This window comes from Rhincodon typus, chromosome 19 (genome assembly GCF_021869965.1).
Source record: "Rhincodon typus isolate 14 chromosome 19, sRhiTyp1.1, whole genome shotgun sequence".
Lineage (NCBI taxonomy): Eukaryota > Metazoa > Chordata > Chondrichthyes > Orectolobiformes > Rhincodontidae > Rhincodon > Rhincodon typus.
Genome location: NC_063350.1, coordinates 13,111,661 through 13,130,780, shown reverse-complemented (window position 1 = coordinate 13,130,780; position 19,120 = coordinate 13,111,661). Strand labels below are relative to the sequence as shown.

Sequence of the window (19,120 nt, the reverse complement as noted above, 5' to 3'; positions counted from 1 at the left end):
TTTGATTGCCCCAACCAAATGGTCAACTGTCAGCTGTCCAACCAAAAGCCCAGCTGCTCCATGGGATACTACACTTAATTCATTTATCATGGGACTTCTCTACGGGTCTGGGAGAAAGAATGGCCTTCTTGAATTGTTGGCCAAATTGATTGGTTGTCTACTATATAGTGCTGCAGCACCAGAACCGAATAGTGGCCACTGCTGGAAGTGCAGGCAGTCATCTGGGAAGAAGTATTGAGGATCCCAGTGTTCAGATGAGCCTGCAGTATTTGGACAGGCCTGGTTAGCAAACACCAGCAAATGAGGTGGGAGTAGAGGAAGGATGCTGTGTGCTAAGATTTTACGGGCTAGGGAGGCTTGAAGCATGGGCGTCCAATTGGAATAGAGTATTCCCCTCATAGGAATACTCTCCTTCCTCCCATGCAGTGAAAGCCACTGGGCTGACTACCTTGCCTCCACTTTCAGACAGGTGCCCATTTTATATTATAAGCATCCACACATTCAACTATGCTGATAGCAGTGAGGGGAGTGTAGGGGGAGTTGTAAAGTCCAACCCTTTAATGCAAACATCACAAAGTTCCTGGCAAGTGGAGATCAAATCCTCTGGTGAGTTCAGTTGGGAGCTGAGGGACATGAAGCTGGTACTGATGTGATTGTTCTGAAGATTGAAAGTTAGAGATTAACAGCAATCCTGTGTGTGCAGCAGGTCAGTAAACACTTGCTGGGACCTCTGGCCTCTAGCCTCTGTGACAGGGCTCTGAGATTGTGGGTCTGATCAGGGATTTTTGTTGCCTGCTGTTTGATGAGGCTGTGGGAGGCTGATTCAACTCACCAAGCCACAGTTCAAAATGGCTTGACCACATATTGGAAGCTTCTTCACTATCATGGGGTTAAAATCTTGCCACCACATTAAAAGGAGCAGCTGGGGATGGGCACTTCCCAGTCTTCCCAATAGGATCACTTCTCTAGAATGAACAAAGAAAAAAGAAAGAAAGAAACAGCTTCTGTATATTTTGGTAGAGATTTTGCAAAACTAAGCTTTGGCTCTCATACAAAAGCAAAATACTTCAGATGCTAGAAATTGACAGAAGAATAAGGAAAGGTTGGAAAAGCCTCAATGGGTCAGGCAGTGACTTTGGAGTGAGAAACAGAATTCAGGTCATCTACTCTGTTTTATATTCATTCTTATTCCTTCTTGGGATGTGGACAAGGCTAGCATTTCATTGCTCATCCCTTATTGCCCATGAACTGAATAGTTTACATGGCCATTTCAGAGGGCAGTTAAAAACCAAAGTCCACTAATGTCCTTTAACTGGTCTGGCCTACAATGTGGTTGACTCTGAACTGCCCTCTGGGCAATTAAGGATGGGGTACAAATGCTGCCTAGCCAGCGATGCCTTCATCCCTTGAATGAATTTTAAAACAAAAACACATTGCTTTGGATTTGGAGACAAAGTATGAAGAATGAGAGAGAATAGATGACATGGGAAAAAATAAAATTCACTCCGTGAGTGGTTGTGATATGGAAAACATTGCCTGAAAGTGTGGTGGAGGTAGGTTCAATTGAGGCTTTAAGAGGGCAGCAAATGATTATTTGAATATAAATAATTTTCAAAGTAATGAGGAAAAAGCAGGAGATTGACTCAAGGTAATGGTGCATGTTTGAAGAGCTGTTGCAGGCATGATGGGCCAAATGGCCTATTTCTATGCTGTAAGAATTCTGTAGGTTAGAACAGGGTTGTTTTCCCTAAGGACATTCACAAATCCAGATGTTTTTTGTTTTTTTGGTAATAATGTAAGATAGCTTTTTGCTCACCATTACTGAAATCTGTAATAAAATCAGAAATTGCTGGAGAAACTCAGTTGTTCTGGTAGCATCTGTGGGTAGAAAGCACAGTTAATATTTCAAGTCCGATAACTCTTCATCTGAACTGGCTAGACTCAAAATGTCAGCTGCACTTGTTTTTCCCATAGATGTTGCCAGACCTGCTGAGTTTCTCCAGCAATTTCTGCTTTTGTTTTAGATCTCCAGCATCAGCAGTTCTTTGTTTTATTTTACTAAGACCCATGTTGTTTGCCAGATTTTATTTCTTTCACACAGGGTAAATATTTTCTACTCAACCTGTTCAGAGATGTCATGCCACACCTCTGGAGCTGGCAGGTCCTGAACTGAGGCCTCCTGGCTCAGAGTGGGGGACACCGCCACTCTGCCTGAGTTTATTCATTGAATTTTCAATCCACCAGCTGCCAATCACCAGACCCCAAGGCAATAGACTAGGCTTAAAAACAAAAGCAGAAGTTGTTGGAAAAGCTCAGCAGATCTGGCAGCATCTGTGAAGGAAAAAACAGAGTTAATGTTTCAGGTCCGGTGACCCTTCCTCAGCATAGACTGGGTTTATTGATTACTAGTCCAGTAACATTACTGCTATGCCGTTATCCATGCTGGTTAACTTGTTGAGCTGTTCTAGCCTTTATTTGCTCTGATGCCTAGTAATGGCTACCATCTTATGATTTCTGGATATGACAATGTGCTAACATGGAGTGAACGCTGGATCATACGTAGGTGGGAAAGGACCTGTACGTGACTAACCACATGACAAGGTACTGGAGAAAGAGGAATGGATAGTCTGCTGAGATCTTGGCTGAGCTGATCTGATCTGAATGTGATTTCACTTGGTCCAGCAGTGTAACAGGGAATCTGCTTTGTAAAGAAAACAAGCGGATGGAAGGGAGGCCACTGGACATTCCCAATGATGGAGATGGAGACAAAATGGACTTCTTATCTAGAGACAGGAGGCGTGGGATGGGGGGCAGGGGGACAAAGATGAAAGTTGCAGCCGACATCAAAAGGATTCACAAATGGATCATGTTGTTTGTTACAGTACAAGACGCAAAGCCCAAATTTCAGGCTTATTAAAGTTAAGATTAATGACAACTTCGCTGAGTGATCTTCTGTGCTGATGGAGCAGCCACACGATGTAAGTGTGTGGTCCGCTCGCGGTTTTGCACAAATGCCAAATTTCAGTGATTTGTCAATGATTCACACTGTTTGTTGGGTTGCGCTAGCTGGAACGCTCCTTTCCTACACATTAATTAATATTACAGTGATTGAAAGTTCAGAGCTCTGTCGTAACTTTTGCGCAACCTCGGCTGGATTGCGACAACAGGTAATAAATTAATTGGCAATCCTACAAGCAACTTAATACAACACTTCTTTTAGAAAATAAACGAACATTTTTTAAAAAATGGCCCTTTCCCTTCGTAATCGACGACCTGTCCATGAAATCTCAAGAACAGGAACGGATTCAGTTTTTCTTTTATTGATCAGAGTTCAGTAAAAACACGGCCGATTTGAGAATCTAGACTCCTGCGCCCAAACCTTTGAGTGGTGATATTAGCAGAGGAAAACTCCTTCCTTGAGGAAAATCGTGAGAATGCCTTTTTTTTTCTCTCTAAGTGCAATTGACGAACGGAATAGGCGGTATATTCGTGGGCACTTTGAAAAGTGCGATTTCGAAAATGCAATTTCGTTCGCTAGATGTTGGCTGCGAATTGAAACGAGCTTCCTCCCTATTTGGCTCTAGCCGAAACGAGCAATTCTGTAGAATGTGTAAGGGGTAGGTTTCTGAATGCTACCAATTTGGGGGTTGGGTTGTATCCCTTCAGTTGGTCGCTTTGTTCAAGTGTACGGCCCGCTTCGGTTTGTATCTCACCAGTTCCTACTATCCATGCCCACCGAGGCTCGTATTTAATTCGTCACATTTCATTCGGTCGCAAGTTTGCGCCGCTTTGATTCGGGCAGAGCGCACGGGGAACCGTCTCGCTGGTTCACGCACGAAGGGAGATTCCTGCCCAGCTCTTCGGCCTGGGGTCTGGGAGTGAGCAAGAGCTTCCTCGGGGCTAGAGATTCCCACCAAAGCGCGGTGACAAACTCAATCTCCTCCCCCACCACACCCGGGATTCCGAACCACCTCTCCCCCACCCCGTCCTTGGGCTGACTCAAAGCCGCCCCCTGTAGCTGAGCTGCTAAAATGCAGGTTTCAGCAAGGAGCGTCACTTTCTCACTCTGGTGTGCTGTTTCCTTTGGTGGGGGGTGGGGGTGGGGGGGGGGGGCGGGTGGTGGTGGTGTGTGTGATTGTGTAACACGTGAGGCGGGGTGGCGTTGTGGGAGACAGACAGAGAGAGAGAGATGGAGAGCAAAGAGCGCATTATCAGGACGAAGCAAATTTGGACAGAGAGGAACCTGCCTCTCATCCCACTGTGAAGGTGCTAATCTCTCCCGTTTGATCTGCCGGGAGTGACAGATCGGCATTGAAAGATAACATTATTCTGGGCATTTAACAGCATCAAACATTAAACTCCAAAACGGCGTTTCATGGGTACACCTATAGAGGGATAATAAGCCGCTCCCCAGCATTTTTTCCTATTTTTTTCGAAAAAGAGATATGCTGTTGGATCTTCTTTTGCACTCAATACGGGAGATATATTGCAAATAAAAAAACTATATATTTTAACCAACACAGAAACAAGATACAGTGCTATTGTGTTTGAAATTCACTGTTGGGCTGTGCCACTTCCAGCCTGAGTTTAAATCTATTTATTTTTGAAAACTACCAAAGTTTTCAGGAGTAAAATCCACCTGACCTCTTTTAGACGGCCTTGTCCTTCTGAGCTCATGTGGAATACTTTGTCCACACAACCTCCCCTTGCCTTTACAGGGACCATGGGCACATCATGGAGTGATCGCCTCTCAGGTTAACATAAGCCGCTTAAAGCATCGACAGAGCTGTCCTGCATAAAGCTGTGATGAATTATTGAAGAGATCATTTCTTCAGAACAGTTCCAACACAGTAAATCAAAACACTGAGCTGCCCATTATTTACTCATTTCTCAGCGCACTTTTTCTCGCTCGTTTCCCGCTCTCTTGTGTTGCTCGTTCTCCATGTTACCTCTTCAGTTCTTATTTTTCTGATTTGAGCCTTCTCTACCCGCCCGCCGTCCCCTCACCCACAACCCCTCCTCGACTTTACGCCTGCTGTCGTTTCTTCTACTAAATGCGAAGGGACTGAATCAACACTGTGTAGGCCGTTAACAGTGGCTTCGCTTCGCTTCAGACTCGGGCATTAATAGTTTCGGTACAAACTGGGGACAAAACAAAGTTAAACTTGTCTGATCTTTGGTTTTTTTTAAAACAATATATAAAACGCCTCGTTTGGCTGTATTTCCGCTTATTCGAAAGATGCTGAGTTTTATTTTAAATGTCTCAAATCTCGAATAGTTCGGTGGTGTTGAATTGAGAAAACGGAATGAGATTGTAAAGTTTAAGGGGGTGAATATATTGTCGGCATTAATTGGATCCCCTTTTTCTGAATGTTCTTCTAAAAACGCTTGTCTCGGTCCACACTCCATCCACTCTGTATATCTGTCCTGAAATTCGATATTCCATCACCCTGTCCTGTTCTATTCAAATTCCATTTAACTGAAAGACTCCTAAAGGATAAAATGGTTTAGTTTTACCAGTGATAGCCATTTCTGCAAACTTTAATAACAAAGCCTGGTTGGTGTAAATATATCTGGTCGTCGGCAAAATGGTCCATGAACGACAAAGCGGGGTGGGGACTAGCTTGTCCCCTCATGTATGTGACAGCGTGTGTGTTGTGGTTGGGTAACGTGTGAACGGGTGTCTCATTTTACTCGTTTGGTGTTTACAAACGCAGTGTGTTTCACTGTGCACTGTGACGCATTGGCCTCAGTGAACGAGTGTTGTGTCTGTGTGTGTGGGTGTGACTATATTTCATCGCACCTTTGTTTCTGCTGGTTAGAGCATGGATGCGACGGATAAAATGAGTGCCGGGAGATACTTCCGTGCCTCTTGTGTGTGAACATTACGTGTGTGTTAGTATCAGTGTGTGGAGATGCTGTGTGCTAGCATCAGTGCGTGTTACTGTCAGTGTATGGCTGTCAGTATATGTTAGCGTCAGTGTGTGTAGTTATCAATGTTTTTAGTGTCAGTGCCTGTTCGTGTCAATGTTAGAGTGTGTTAGTATCAGTGGGAGTGTTAGTGTCAGAGCCTGTTAGTGTCAGTGAATGTTAGTATGTGTTAGTGAGTGTGTGTGTTAATGTCAGTGTGTGGTGATGGTGTATGCAGGTGTCAGTGCGTGTTGCTGTCAGTGTGTTACTCTCAGTGCGTGATAGTGTCAGAATATGTTAGTGTCAGTGTGTTGTGTTAGTGTCAGTGCCTGTTCATGTCAGTGAATGCTTATGTGTTGGCATCAGTGTGTGTGTTAGTGTCAGTGATGTTAGTGTCAGTGTGTGTTAGTGTATTCGTGTCAGTGTGTTAATGTATGCCAGTGTGTATTAGTATCAGTGTGTGTTAGTGTGTCGCTGTGTGTATGTCAGTGTGTGTTAGTGAGTGTCTCTGTGTCAGGGTTTATCTTTCTGCGTGTCAGTGTGTTCTTATGTCTGAGCTTGTGTGTTAGTGTCAGTGTGTGTTAGTGTTCACACATTGTTCTAAACAGATGGCTGTAATAAAAGGATCGAGTCAGTCACTTACCTACTCAGGACTAGTGCATAGAGATCAGGGGCGGGGTGGGGGGGTTGCGGTTGGAGGCAGGCGGAGGGGGGCATTCGCAACTTTCACAGCCCCGCCCAGGACTCCCAGTTGTCCCAGCTCCAAAGCCTGAGGTCAGGGGTGGGAGAGAGTGAAAGGCGGAAGATCAAGCAATCCTAACAACAGGCAGATGATTTCCATTTCGGTCAGAACCTAGTCAATTTCTAACGGGTTGTGAGTAAACGATACGGTTTCTATATGGAAGGTGACTTCCTTGTAAGATAGGCCCGTCTGCTGTGTTTAAATAGGCCATTATTAACCTAATTTAGCGTGGTCCAGATTCATCTCTCGATCTACATATACGTCCTCGCTTTTTTTTCCTGTAGTTATAGATATTCGAAGGCTTTCTGCCCATACCCTGTGAAGTTCAGGAGAGAGTTAAAGTGCTCTCCCTCTTCCTTCCAAGCCCTTATCATTCATTTCCTCTGGGCACGTGTGACATCGACCCTGTCCTGAAGAGGGATAGATGTCGAAAATATAGTTACCGTCCGCTATATTCATGTAGGTATTTAAAACTTGCCAACCGAGACCAGGGAGAGCAATCCAACCCCAAGCCTTACAATCAAACCGATCTCAACTCCGTCCCTTCGCGATTTCAAGAAAGGAACCACGGATCCGAGAGGAAACTGGGATATTTGGCTCGATGGCAAGGGGACGAGAAAGGGGAATAATTATTTACAACTCACCCTGATAGCAAATAACGTGGGAGCGGTTGCGATGGGTGGGGGGAGGGGGGGTGCGGGAGAGCAGAGCCTGTAATCAAATGGGTTTCCCTCCCATTCAAATTACATTTAAATACCCTCTATAAACAAGCGAGCTCCTATCAAGAAAGATTTATTAATATCATTCATTTTCAGGTAGATTGAAACTTGCATCTAATAAATAAAGCAGCAGCAAGGTCAACAGATTTATTTTCCAAATTGGCCCGGGACACTTCCAGGACTGATGTTTTGTTGGTCACCGACTCTCGCTAGTTTTAAGGTCGGACCTGGGAACTCCCGCATTTGGTTTTAGCCCCATTTTTATCATTCCAGACCTGGAAAAGATTTTCTGCGTTAAAATCTATAGTCCTGATCTCCGTCTCATGTTACTCCGTCCCAGTCCGTGTAACACAACACTGCGGAAAAGCCACCACTCACATGGGTTCCAACTAAAAAAAAAATGCCCCTTTAGTCTATTTACATCCCAATACAAAATTGGTTGCAACTGTTTATATTCGGTCAACTGAAATAAAATGATCTACTCGAGGAATAGGAATAAAATTATACTCAATATTTGGTTTAGGCGATGTTCTGAGTCTTCACTATTTATTTTAAAATATCTCCATTATAAAACTGATCATGTTCTTCCATCTATGATCGATAATTATTGAATTTACAACTGAAGGGAAAGTCTCAACTTCAACAACATATTACTAAATGTTGAGATACTGTCTCCAAATAGATTTCAGCCGATGGATTATATATGTCTTTTTTTAATCGTCCCTTCTACATTTGTATGCACTCACACCTGTCACCTTGCTCTCACTGTGAGAATATTGTTTGAAACTTTGTTGTTATTGTCGAGGTGACTATTTCCTCGCTTCTTGTGGGATTGTAAAAGCAACGATGAATGGAAATGAGCTTTTTTTTGTTTTCTCAGCAACTGACCCGCTGTTCCCAGCCCAGGAATTGTAGGAATGTGGTTCGGAAAGTTTGAGAGTACCAGCGAATGGACAGAAGGATGCTGCAAATGCTCTCTACACGTTCTTCCAGGACAATGTTATCGCTGCATCCTCGTCCTCTTCGCTCGTTCTTTTTATTAAATAAACACAGAACAAATTGAACGATACATATCCGCGGCTGCCTGTAACTATTTAAACTGGGCTTTGTGGAGAGCGGCGATGCTCAGAGTCAAAAATGCGCCTAGCATAGTGGAAAAGCCTGGGAATTCGTTGTTACACGTCGCAACGCTGGGCTTACATATCGAACATTTTTTAAAATATATAATGATAGAGAAAGCTATCGTGGTTTTTGTAGGTACTAATCGTTAGATCACCGAAATCTCGTTCATACAAATATTTATCGATACAGATTCTGTATCGATAAATATGAAATACCAGTTTTTTTAAAAAACAGAGATAACTGGATATGGTTCATCCCTAATTTGAACCTATTTTAAAATAAATGAGGGAGAAAGCTGTAGTGAGGGGTTCGCACAAGCTGTAAGGAATAGGAGGTAATAGACATATCTAGATATTGGAGTACCGGATATTTTCACAGACACACAATGCACTAGATGCTAACCATCTACTGAAGGCGTTAACTATTAATATTTAACATGACGTTCGGTGTTAGCAACTGTTATACCAACCAGTCTAAGTTTAATGTCGGTTTCAAAGGCTTTCCTGCCCCTTTACTCGCCCTTTTGAAACCATTGTTTGAAAATGGGCTCTTCTGTCCGCTCTGATACAGGAGGAGTATCTGCGGGACGGTGCTGAGAACCGTAACAGTTTCTTGTGCCGCTCTTCCGCGTCTGTAGCTGGCTGATTGCTGCGATCTCTCCTTTTTTTCCCCTGCGCTCTGATCTGAACACACGGGGTCGCACTTTGTAGAGCTATCCATGTGCCTGTGAGTCTGTGCTGAAACATGCCAGGCCAGTCAAGCATGCTTCCAGCCAAGTGCTATGATGCATGTGTACCAGAACCGAGCGACCAATCACAGTTTTGTATTTTTTTTAATGTCCTTTAATTTACAAGTATTGCACAGAGAGGGGTGAACCTGCAGGCTATGTTTTACTGCCCGTATCCTGGGAAAAGTGGAATGGGTGATGTGAGGAGGAAAGGGTCCGGGGGGGCGGGGGTGTGACAGTCTGTAAACGTAGAGGAAACAATATCGACCCACCTGGTACAAAGTAACGATGTTCTGTGAAGCTAAATTATAAAGTATACTTTAAGAATGGTGCAAAGTACTGCATGTCACAGAGGGTGATCGCAGGGTTTTGATTACCTGAGTTTAGATATTTATTTGCAATTATTTACAACTCCTTCATAAAACGCGCTCTGTTCGACCTTTGGTTTAAAAAAAACTTTAGAACACCCCCAGCACCTCTCTCTCTCTCTCTCTCGTACAGCAAATGCTGCACTTGGCTTCAGAACAGCGAGGCTGTAAGCATAGCGAGCTGATCGATGTTCATCTCCACGCTGTCGCTGCACCCGGTTAGTCTGCTTTCAGACAGCGCGGTAAACCCAAAGTTTCATGTGTATATATAAAACAAAAGGAGAGGGTCGCGGAAAGGGGGACTGGATGTGCTGTCTGGTTTAATGTCAGTGAGATGGAGTGCGTGAGAGTGGAAGGTTGAGATCCTAAAAAGACTGGAAGAAGAATGTCAAAGAATGAAAGGGCAAGAAAGACCGAAAGGAAGGGGCAGTGTGAAGTATCTGTCGGGAGACAGATGTATACAGGAGAGAGAGATTACGAAAGGCAGGTAGAGTGAGAAAGCCAGCGACGACTGGGGGTGGGGATGGGGGGATGGAATCAGGGAGAGCGAAGAAGATCAAAAGAGGAACACAGATAAAGTCAAAAAGAGAGTTAACAGCGGTCAAGAAAGATAAAGAAAAACAGAATAACCAGTAAGTCAACAAGACAGAGGGAGAGCGAGGTGCAGAAAGAGACTATTCTGTCAAATAAGCACAACAAAGAAACTAAACGTCAAAATTGCTGGGGTGAGAAATCAAACGAACACCATAAGGTTTGGTTAGTGTGTATTGGGGATACGGCCAGTGTGTATTGGGGGATATGGTCAGTATGTATTGAGGATAGGTCAGTGTGTTTTGGGGGATATGGTCAATGAATATCGGGGAATATGGTTATGGTGAGCCTGTTTTGGGGGTAATCGCCAGTGTGTATTGGGTTTATGGTCAGTCTTTTTTGGTGCATGTCATCAGTGTTTATTGGCGGACATGATCAGTGTGTACTGAGATATACAGCCAATGTGTTTTGGGGACTTGTTCACTGTGTATTAGGGTTATTGCCAGTGTGTATTAGGCTGATGGTCAGTATGTACTTGGGTAATCATCCATGTGTATTGGGGTTGTGATCAGTGCGTAATAGGTAGAAGAACCAGGAGCTTTAGGAATCAGATGGCATTTGGTGAAGAGTGAAACCTTTGTAAATGGAAAGGAAAGGGTTGGTGGAAAGTGGTCATGGCCGCTGCAAATGAAGTGGAGACAGCGGCTGTGAGAGAGAAGCTGTTATAACTGTGGTTGTGGAAGGATCTGAGTGGAGTGCAACATTACTTGTTAGAGGATGAATAGAGAGAAAGCTCAGTGTATCTCTGTATCTGCCTTTGGGCTGGGGAAAATAACATATATATCATTATAATTGTTTTTGGACTGTAGATGCTATGTTTATGTCTCTTTATACATTTTTGGCCATTCATTTGTCTGTCCTTCGGCTGTGTATATGCCTCTGTATCTGTCCTTGGGTTATGTATATGTCTCTGAATCTGTGTTCTGGCTGGGTCTATGTATGTGTTTTTGTATCTGACATTGGCAGTGAGAGGCTATGTGTGTGGCTCTGTATATATCTGTGGTCTGTGTGTAACTCTGTGTTTGTCAATGATATCTCTATTTTTTGGGTGGCTAGAGATGGCAGCGTATATGTATCTATACTTGTTTCTGCATTTGTCTTTGTGCTGTGTACATGAATCTTGCCTTTATTTTTAGATGTGAAAGGCTGCATATGTGTCTGTATCTGTCTTTGAGCTGGGGAAGGTTGTGTATATACCTCTCTACCTGTCTTTAGGCTGTGTATTGGTCTCTGTTTCTGTCTTAGGGCTATGTACATGCCTCTTGCCTGGAGAAGGCTGCGTGTATGTCTCTGTATCCGTTTTGGGGGGGCTAGGGAGGCTGTGTGTATACCTCTGGATCTGTTTCTGGGCTGTGTATTGGTCTCTGGATCTGTCTTTGGGCTGGGGAAGGCTGGTTTGGCAGCTCTCCTTTGCCCAGCTGATTGTCAGCTGATTGGCTCTAATTGTCAAACTCCACTTCCCTTGTTTCTATCCTATTATGCTAATTCCTCGTTGTGGAGGCGCTGATTGGCGGGGGGGCGGCTGGAGGCCCGCCTCCTGGGGGTGACGTGATCCGGGGGGGGGTTATATACTCTTTTAAGAAAAAGGAGATTTGCAATCTGTGCTAAAAGCTGCCTGATCAGCAGCAGATTGGTTGTGGGTGATTTTTTTTTTAATTTATTTTTTTTTTTCTCTCTCTTCCCCCTTTTGCAGAGAGGTACAGCTGAGCCGAGAGAAGCGGCAGCGGCAGCAGCAACACACAGAAAAAAATCAGCAACAGAAACGCTCCTGGTTTTCTCCAAAAACCAACTGCTTTCTCGTTTTACCTCATCTGGTCCGGGAAGACAGGACTTAGAACTTGCACCGGGGGCTCGGCAGCATTGGAGGGGCAAATCCGGACAACTTGCTCGCCTCTTTCCCTGCCCCCTCCCTACAAAACCCAACCTCCTCCTTAAATCCTGGTGCTTTTTGATCATTTTTTTAACCCTCTCCCCCCTCCGAGGGTTTTTTTTTTAATGTCCCCTCTTTTCTGCTGTTTTATTTCTTCGTCTCGCTTCAAGAGCGGCGGCAGCTGATTGCTGAACGTCAGCCCAGGCAGTTTAACAGAGGGATCGCTACGCTGTGACAACGAAGCTTCAGGCAAGCATAAAAAAGTCTTTCTCCCTCCCACCTCTCTCTCTCTCTCTCTGCCTCTCTCCATGCAACGCGCCGTTCAGAGAAGTTTTACTTACTGAGAACCGTCCGTGCAAAGACGCTGGGGGGGAGAGAGTAAGAGGACATCTGTCCAAACAGGGGCAACAAACAGAAAGAGAGAGAGAGAAATAAAAGAAAGCAGAACCAGGGACTTTCAAAGTGTCGAGAACATCCAGAAACAGACTGAAAGCAATGACTACAGAGCTGGCCATTAATGCAGAGTTGCCTACCAGCCCGCTGGCCATGGAGTATGTCAATGACTTTGATCTGATGAAATTCGACGTGAAGAAGGAACCCTTGGGAACTGACCGCTCCGGGAGACACTGCAACCGGTTACAGCCCGCGGGCTCGGTCTCTTCCACCCCTATCAGTACGCCGTGCAGCTCGGTGCCTTCCTCCCCCAGTTTCAGCCCCACCGAGCAGAAGACCCACCTGGAAGACTTGTACTGGATGACGGCCAACTACCAGCAGCTGAACCCGGAGGCGCTGAACTTCAGCCCGGAGGACGCGGTGGAGGCTCTGATCGGCAGCGCTCACGTTGTCCAGCTGCAACAGCAACAACAAGCGGGCTATGAAGGGTTCCGGGGTCACCATCACCACCACCATCACCATCACCACCAGTACCCAGGTGTGAGCCCGGACGAGCTGGGCAACGGTGCGGGTGCCCACCATCAGCACCATCACCATGGGCACCACCACCATCACCAACAGCAACAACAGCAGCAGCAGCAGCAGCACGGCTCTCCAGCCTCGGGCACCTCATCCCCCTCCCAGCAGATCCAGAGCTCTCCCCATCACCCGGGCCTCCACGCCGAGGACAGGTTCTCGGACGAGCAGCTGGTCAGCATGTCGGTGCGGGAGCTGAACAGGCACCTCCGGGGCTTCTCCAAAGACGACGTAATCCGCCTGAAGCAGAAACGCCGGACCCTGAAGAACCGCGGCTACGCGCAGTCCTGTCGCTACAAGCGGGTGCAGCAGAAGCACCTGTTGGAGAACGAGAAGACCCAACTCATCCAGCAGGTCGAGCAGCTCAAGCAAGAGGTGGCCAGGCTGATGAGGGAGCGAGACGCCTACAAACTCAAGTGCGAGAAACTCGCCAGCAATGGCTTCAGAGAGGCTGGGTCCACCAGCGACAACCCACCGTCTCCAGATTTCTTCATGTGAGTCCCCAAACGCCTGCCATCCTCCATCTATAACACCCCATCCATATGCCTGCTTGAGAGTTGTTAGAGAGAGCGAGCGAGAGCGAGAGAGATACCTATCTACAACATAGCCCATCCATGTATATTGCCTGTGTTGGTTATATATAGAGAGAGAAAAATAGAAAACCTGCATTTAAAACACACACACACACACACAAATTAATCCTGCATGCTGGACATGTATGGTAATAATTTCTATTTTGTACCAGTTTACTTTCCATTCGGCATGGCGTTGGTCTTAGCTTGTGTATTTGAAAGAAGTTATCACAGAATAGTTGAACTTTTTACTGTCTGTGCAGTCCTCGGTTTTTAGCTGACGAATATAACAGCTTGTAAATAAATGCAACAAGAACTGTGTCCATATGCACTGAACCATTTCAGCAGGCTGTGTTTTTTTTAATGAAACTTTTTTTTCGGGGGGGAGGAAAGTTGTGAGCAATTTTCCGCTTTAACAGAAACCAACATTGTAACTTCTGCGCATCTTCTTTCTTTGTTTTGGTTACTTTATTTCCCTTGTTGTTTTGTTTGCTGCAGTTTTTTTTTCAAAGGAAACGGACAGATATGAATATATACCATACCATTAGCAACAGTCTTTCCTTGTGCCATTAACGTGTTAATTTTACCTGGCGCTCAGAACATGGGCGATGATTGCTTCAGAATTTAGCTGATTTAAGACAATGACACTTTCTTTTTTAAATTTAGATTTTTTTTGGATACTCCAATTGTAAACTGTTCATCACACAGTAGGAAGCTGTATTTGTTTTATAAATGCGGTTTATTTCCTAAATCCCTGCCAATTCTGGAGACAGAGACAGAAAGGTCAAGTTTTGGGTTCTGTATGTTGTAAATCCAATGCTTGCTAACAAACATGCAGTCACTGTAGTGAGAATGTTTTAAAGTTTTTTTTAAGAAAAATCTGAAATTGAAACTATTTTTTATTACTGACAGTGTACGAAGACTCCATTAGCCAAGCTGGTCGGCTAAAGTCTTCTTTACACCAAAGTGATGCTTGAAAAATGTACTCTCTTTAATTCTCGATAGTATGCATTCTTTTCTGTTGTGCAAGGTCAGTGTGTAAGAAGCACTGACAGTGTGACCAAATTGAAAACTCTCTTTGTAAACCGCGCACTGCTGAGCGGATGCAAAACGGCGTCTGACCTAAGTGAGTTTTTTTTAAAAATGAATAAAAAGTGTTAAGTTAACATGAATATAACTAGACGGCGTGAAGGCATTTGTGCTTCTTTACTTTTTAAATATTGTTAAAGCATGATTTTTTTCTCCAGTCGAGAAGAGAGAAATAAAACATTGATTGTAGTGATTGAAACGACCTTATTCAGATTCATTAACTGCTCACAAAAATTGCTCCCATAAATCCTGAAGAGATCATAAGCAGACAGCTTATGGGAATGACAATGCCTTTCAATTATCTGTTCCGAACTGGAGTACGGTGGTGTTATCCAAAAAAAAAGGTTTCTGTCTTTTTTTTCTCTTTTGTTCTGTGAAGACTGTTTTTTTTCTATTATATGCTTATTAAAGTCATTCAAATGGCATTTATTTTGACATGTGCTTCTCCGATGTCTTTTATTCTCACCCTCACTTGATCCCTTTTCTTTGTTTTGCTTATTATTGAAAAATAAATTCAAGTGTGCAAAAAAGTCAAGAGGCGCCGTCAAAGTGTGTTACATAATACATAAGTTCAAATCTGTATTATTACTGTAACATACCCATGTGTGTAATCTCCACTCCTATTAGCATTATCACTCTGGGTACCTGTCCCCTACCATACTTTTGGCACTCCAGAATCATTCTGACACTATGCCAAGAATTATACATTAAATCCCACAGCAATAGCAGATTTTTTTCGTGTCATTGGGAAAATCACTGCCTTTAATCTGTAACATAATCTATTTGCTGTTGTAAGGCCAGTACTTAAACGCAAGAGTTCAAATTTTGAATTTTGCTTTGTATTTGCATTAAGTGGGCACAGTTACTGGTTGATGTTATTTTGATGATTTTTAACTGCATTCTTTGCCAGTTATTGCATGCTAGCTTGGAAAAGCTTGAGAGGAATATTGTTTGTGGGAACTGCCAGTGCATATTAACGTCCTCTCATGCATGCTTTCAATGAAACAGTGGGGCTAATTGAACAACAGTAATAAGAAAATAGAAAGAAAAGCCCCTTGGTATGTTTAGCATGCTGTATTCTGTTTGAATACTGTGTGGATGGAAGTTTTCAGAGGCCGGAGTTCGTTTATGTAGGAGGTGTTTATGCCATATCAATAGCCATTATGAATTTTAATTTTCATTATGAAATGGACGTTTCTAATGGTGGGAACAGACAAGAGGTTACCCAGTTTGCCCTGTAGTTAGTTGAGTGCCAATAAAGCATGTTGTCTTTAATCAAAGTCCCAATGCAAAAAGATAGGTGGTTAATGCACAAAATCACTGCGGTGCTTTTCCTAAAAGTCCTGCATTGCCATTCTGTTGCTCCGTTTGCAACAATTGTAAGTTTCGTGTATTTGGTACGATTTCAAGGTTATGGCAAAGAGATGTGGACCTCTTTAATGTGTAATGCTGTAAATTGGATGAAATTCATGTCGTAGGCAGCATTTCAGCAGGATGCATTGATCGTAGCAGAAATCTGAGAGAGGCGGTAAATAGCTGATGCTTCAGAAAGTGTGCATTTAAACCCAGGCTCTGGAAATTTGCTAAATATAAGTGATAATTTATTTTTAAAAGAATGTCAGGTAAGTGTGCAGGCTATCCTTAAAATAATTTTGCATAAACATTTTGGATTATTAAATTGGATTCTAAAACATAATGCATCAAAGTAAAACTTAATATAAACAGTTGTGGATATTTAGCTATGAAGAAATTGTTTTTATGTTATTATTCAACTGGTACAAAACCACAGGGCTGCTTAAAAACATGAAAGTGAACAGAATAGAAAAAAAAGTTGTCAGCTCATGAGATTGAATATATTGGAGTCTTTAGACAGTGGGTGTATGAAATGTTGTGATATTTAGCATCAGTTCCCTCAGCTTGTGTTGTTGTGAAGTAACCATTTCCAGCTGTTTTAGGCTGAGTTTTCAGCACATTCTCTGCTTGACTTGCTGTAGCGAGCTGGTTGGTTACTAGTGTTTGACACTGAAGGGTCAGGACATCTCTTCAGGAGTTGCTGGTGTCAAATTACTGATCCTAGATACACAGGATCACTCAGCAGAGATAACGTTTGGTCCTGTCTTCCACCAAGAAGAGCCTCGCTCCTCTGCGTGCAAACGTTAGGAGCTGACACTGAAAGTGGAAGATTGAAAGCTGTTATAATGATGGAGTCACACATACACTAAAAGTTACATGTTTTTGGCAAAAGAAAAAGATCACAACAGAAATTGCAAAATAGTCAATGCTTTTTTCGGGCCAATTCGTTTTAATAATAGGAACCGAAACAAAGAAAAGCTGAAGTCAAAAATCCACCACAACAGAATAGCTGACATTGCAGTGGTTAAGGCAAAACAATATTTTCCATACTGGTAACCTGCCTTTAATAAAACAGCACTATGTGCAAATAGTAAGAAACTAAAATCATTGTTTCACATTAAAATTTATTTGAAGAATCAATTATTTAAAAACTAAGGCCTACAATAATTCTGGTCATCTTGTAAGTCTCTTCCTCTTAAAAGACGCACCATATTCGGGTTAAATGCTATTTTCTGATTTTACAATGGTACAACCATCTACTTGCACATGATTCCTCCAGATCTAAATATGGTTTTGCACTCCTTTTAGTTTTGAGTGAAATAAAATTATATTGATGTGCCGTTGTGCATATGCAAAGTGCATTTTGGAAAAGAAAATCTGCAGGTTACACTGTAAAGAAAACCCAAATCAATGGACAATGCTGGAGCCAGTTATTATCACCGTTTTAAAGTAATATTCATCAAGGGCAGTTGCCATCTGTGGATCAGAGCGAGAGCGGGTTGATATAAGTGCAATATGTAAACTAGATGTATCGGGCAATCTCAAATATCCTTTGAGATGGTGAGATAGAAATGATCAGGACTGTTGCAATGTGTTTGAGTCCGATGTTCTACGTAGCTAACCAACCAGCTCCGTCAGTGCATGTGGGAATACTATCCACTCAGCCTTGGTCCACTCTGCAGAGCTGTATAGCAATTTCAGCGACATCTTTTCATGATTAGGAACATTAACAGGAACAATGTCAGGAGAGTGTCACACATTTTAAATTACCGAATTGTATTTGAAAGGTTCTCGTGTAAATTTGAAAACCTAAACATGTTAAAGGAGGACTGTTGGGTTTTTGAATAATCATTTGGGGGCTTCAGATCAAATGCCTTGTGCACTGTTTAGCGGACAATGCACACCGTTTGCAGTGAGCACAGAAAATGGAGACACGCATCTTTTCCACCATATCTCTTTATTTTTTGACAGTTAAGTTGACAGATAAAGGGGAATATTTGGTCTTCGTGTTTGCAAGGGTAACTATGGGACAACACTGTAAACAAGCGTTTGCTAAATCTTTTAGTTCGGTATGGTTAATTTAAGGTGCGACAAAGGAGGAACACGCATCGTTGTTAACATCATCTGCAATACACTGCTTGAAAGGTCAGTGGAAGCAAATTCAGTAATAACGTTCAACAGGGAACTGGATATATATTTGGAAAGGAACATAGGAATGGAATAACGCTATTCGGCTACTGGAGCGCATTCTCTTACGCAATTGAATCACGGTTGATAAGCGACCTACGCCCAGATCCCCACGTTATATTCTTATCTCTTAATGCCTTTGGCTAACAAAAATCTATCAAATACAGTTTTAATATTATCAACCGATTGAGCCTCAATTTCTATTTGAGGAAAATAATTCCAAGCCTCTACCAGATATTGTGTGAAGAAACATTTCCAGGTTTCGCCCCTAATAGGTTTTGTTGCCAACTTTTGATCTTAGACTCCATAAAGAGTAGTACAAATCTCTCCCAACCTGAACCCTTCATATATTGAAACTTCAATCAAATTACTCTTTAACTTTATAAATATAAAAGAAAAGAAAATTTACAGAGCAATGGAGAAAAAAAAACACATAATTGGGTTTAATTAGTCATCTGTATTGAATAGCTGGCACAAATATGATGGGCTGAATAGCTACTTCAGTGCTGTATGAATTTCTGCACACATTTAATAGAAATGATTTTCTGATCCTTGCGTATGTAAGGACTGACAATTATTTGCTATCATTATAATTTTCACTGCTCTCAGCTGTTAAAGCGTAAATACACTTGTGTGTGAACACGGTTGTGTTTTTTTTCTGTTGATAACGGGTAAGGGAAATGACTTGGATTTTTTTTTGCAGCAAGTAGTGTGCTAATGTCCAAGTCCACTCAGCAACTGGCATTCTCACTGCCTTTAGGACACTGCAGTAGTTGCTGCAGTCATTGTGCATTATAGTCGCAAACATCAAAATTCTCAGGGTTTGTTGTGGGGCGTCGCACTGGATCTAACATTTGCTGTAATAATGAGCAAAAGTTGACAATCTGATTCTCATAGCATC

The 19,120-nt window shown here is 42.9% G+C and overlaps 1 protein-coding gene across 4 annotated transcripts; it reads left to right on the top strand.

The window, feature by feature from the left end:
* The first annotated feature begins 3,341 nt into the window (after positions 1 to 3,341).
* On the top strand, positions 3,342 to 15,114 carry LOC109915489 (transcription factor MafB). Of its 4 annotated transcripts, none has more exons than XM_048608387.1 (2): positions 3,342 to 3,428; positions 11,873 to 15,114. In XM_048608387.1, the coding sequence occupies exon 2, from the start codon at positions 12,545 to 12,547 to the stop codon at positions 13,514 to 13,516; it is 972 nt and encodes a 323-aa protein (XP_048464344.1). In that variant the 5' UTR covers positions 3,342 to 3,428; positions 11,873 to 12,544; the 3' UTR covers positions 13,517 to 15,114. The 4 variants fall into 4 exon arrangements, 3 of the variants coding, with proteins under 3 accessions (XP_048464344.1, XP_048464345.1, XP_048464343.1); XR_007264185.1 differs by lacking the exons at positions 3,342 to 3,428; positions 11,873 to 15,114 and adding exons at positions 6,672 to 6,755; positions 8,252 to 8,362; XM_048608388.1 differs by lacking the exon at positions 3,342 to 3,428 and adding an exon at positions 6,734 to 6,755.
* The last annotated feature ends 4,006 nt before the right edge of the window (positions 15,115 to 19,120 follow it).

Coding starts and splice junctions, on each gene's coding strand:
- LOC109915489 (XM_048608387.1), top strand. CDS start 12,545: ATGACTACAGAGCTGGCCATTAATGCAGAGTTGCCTACCAGCCCGCTG.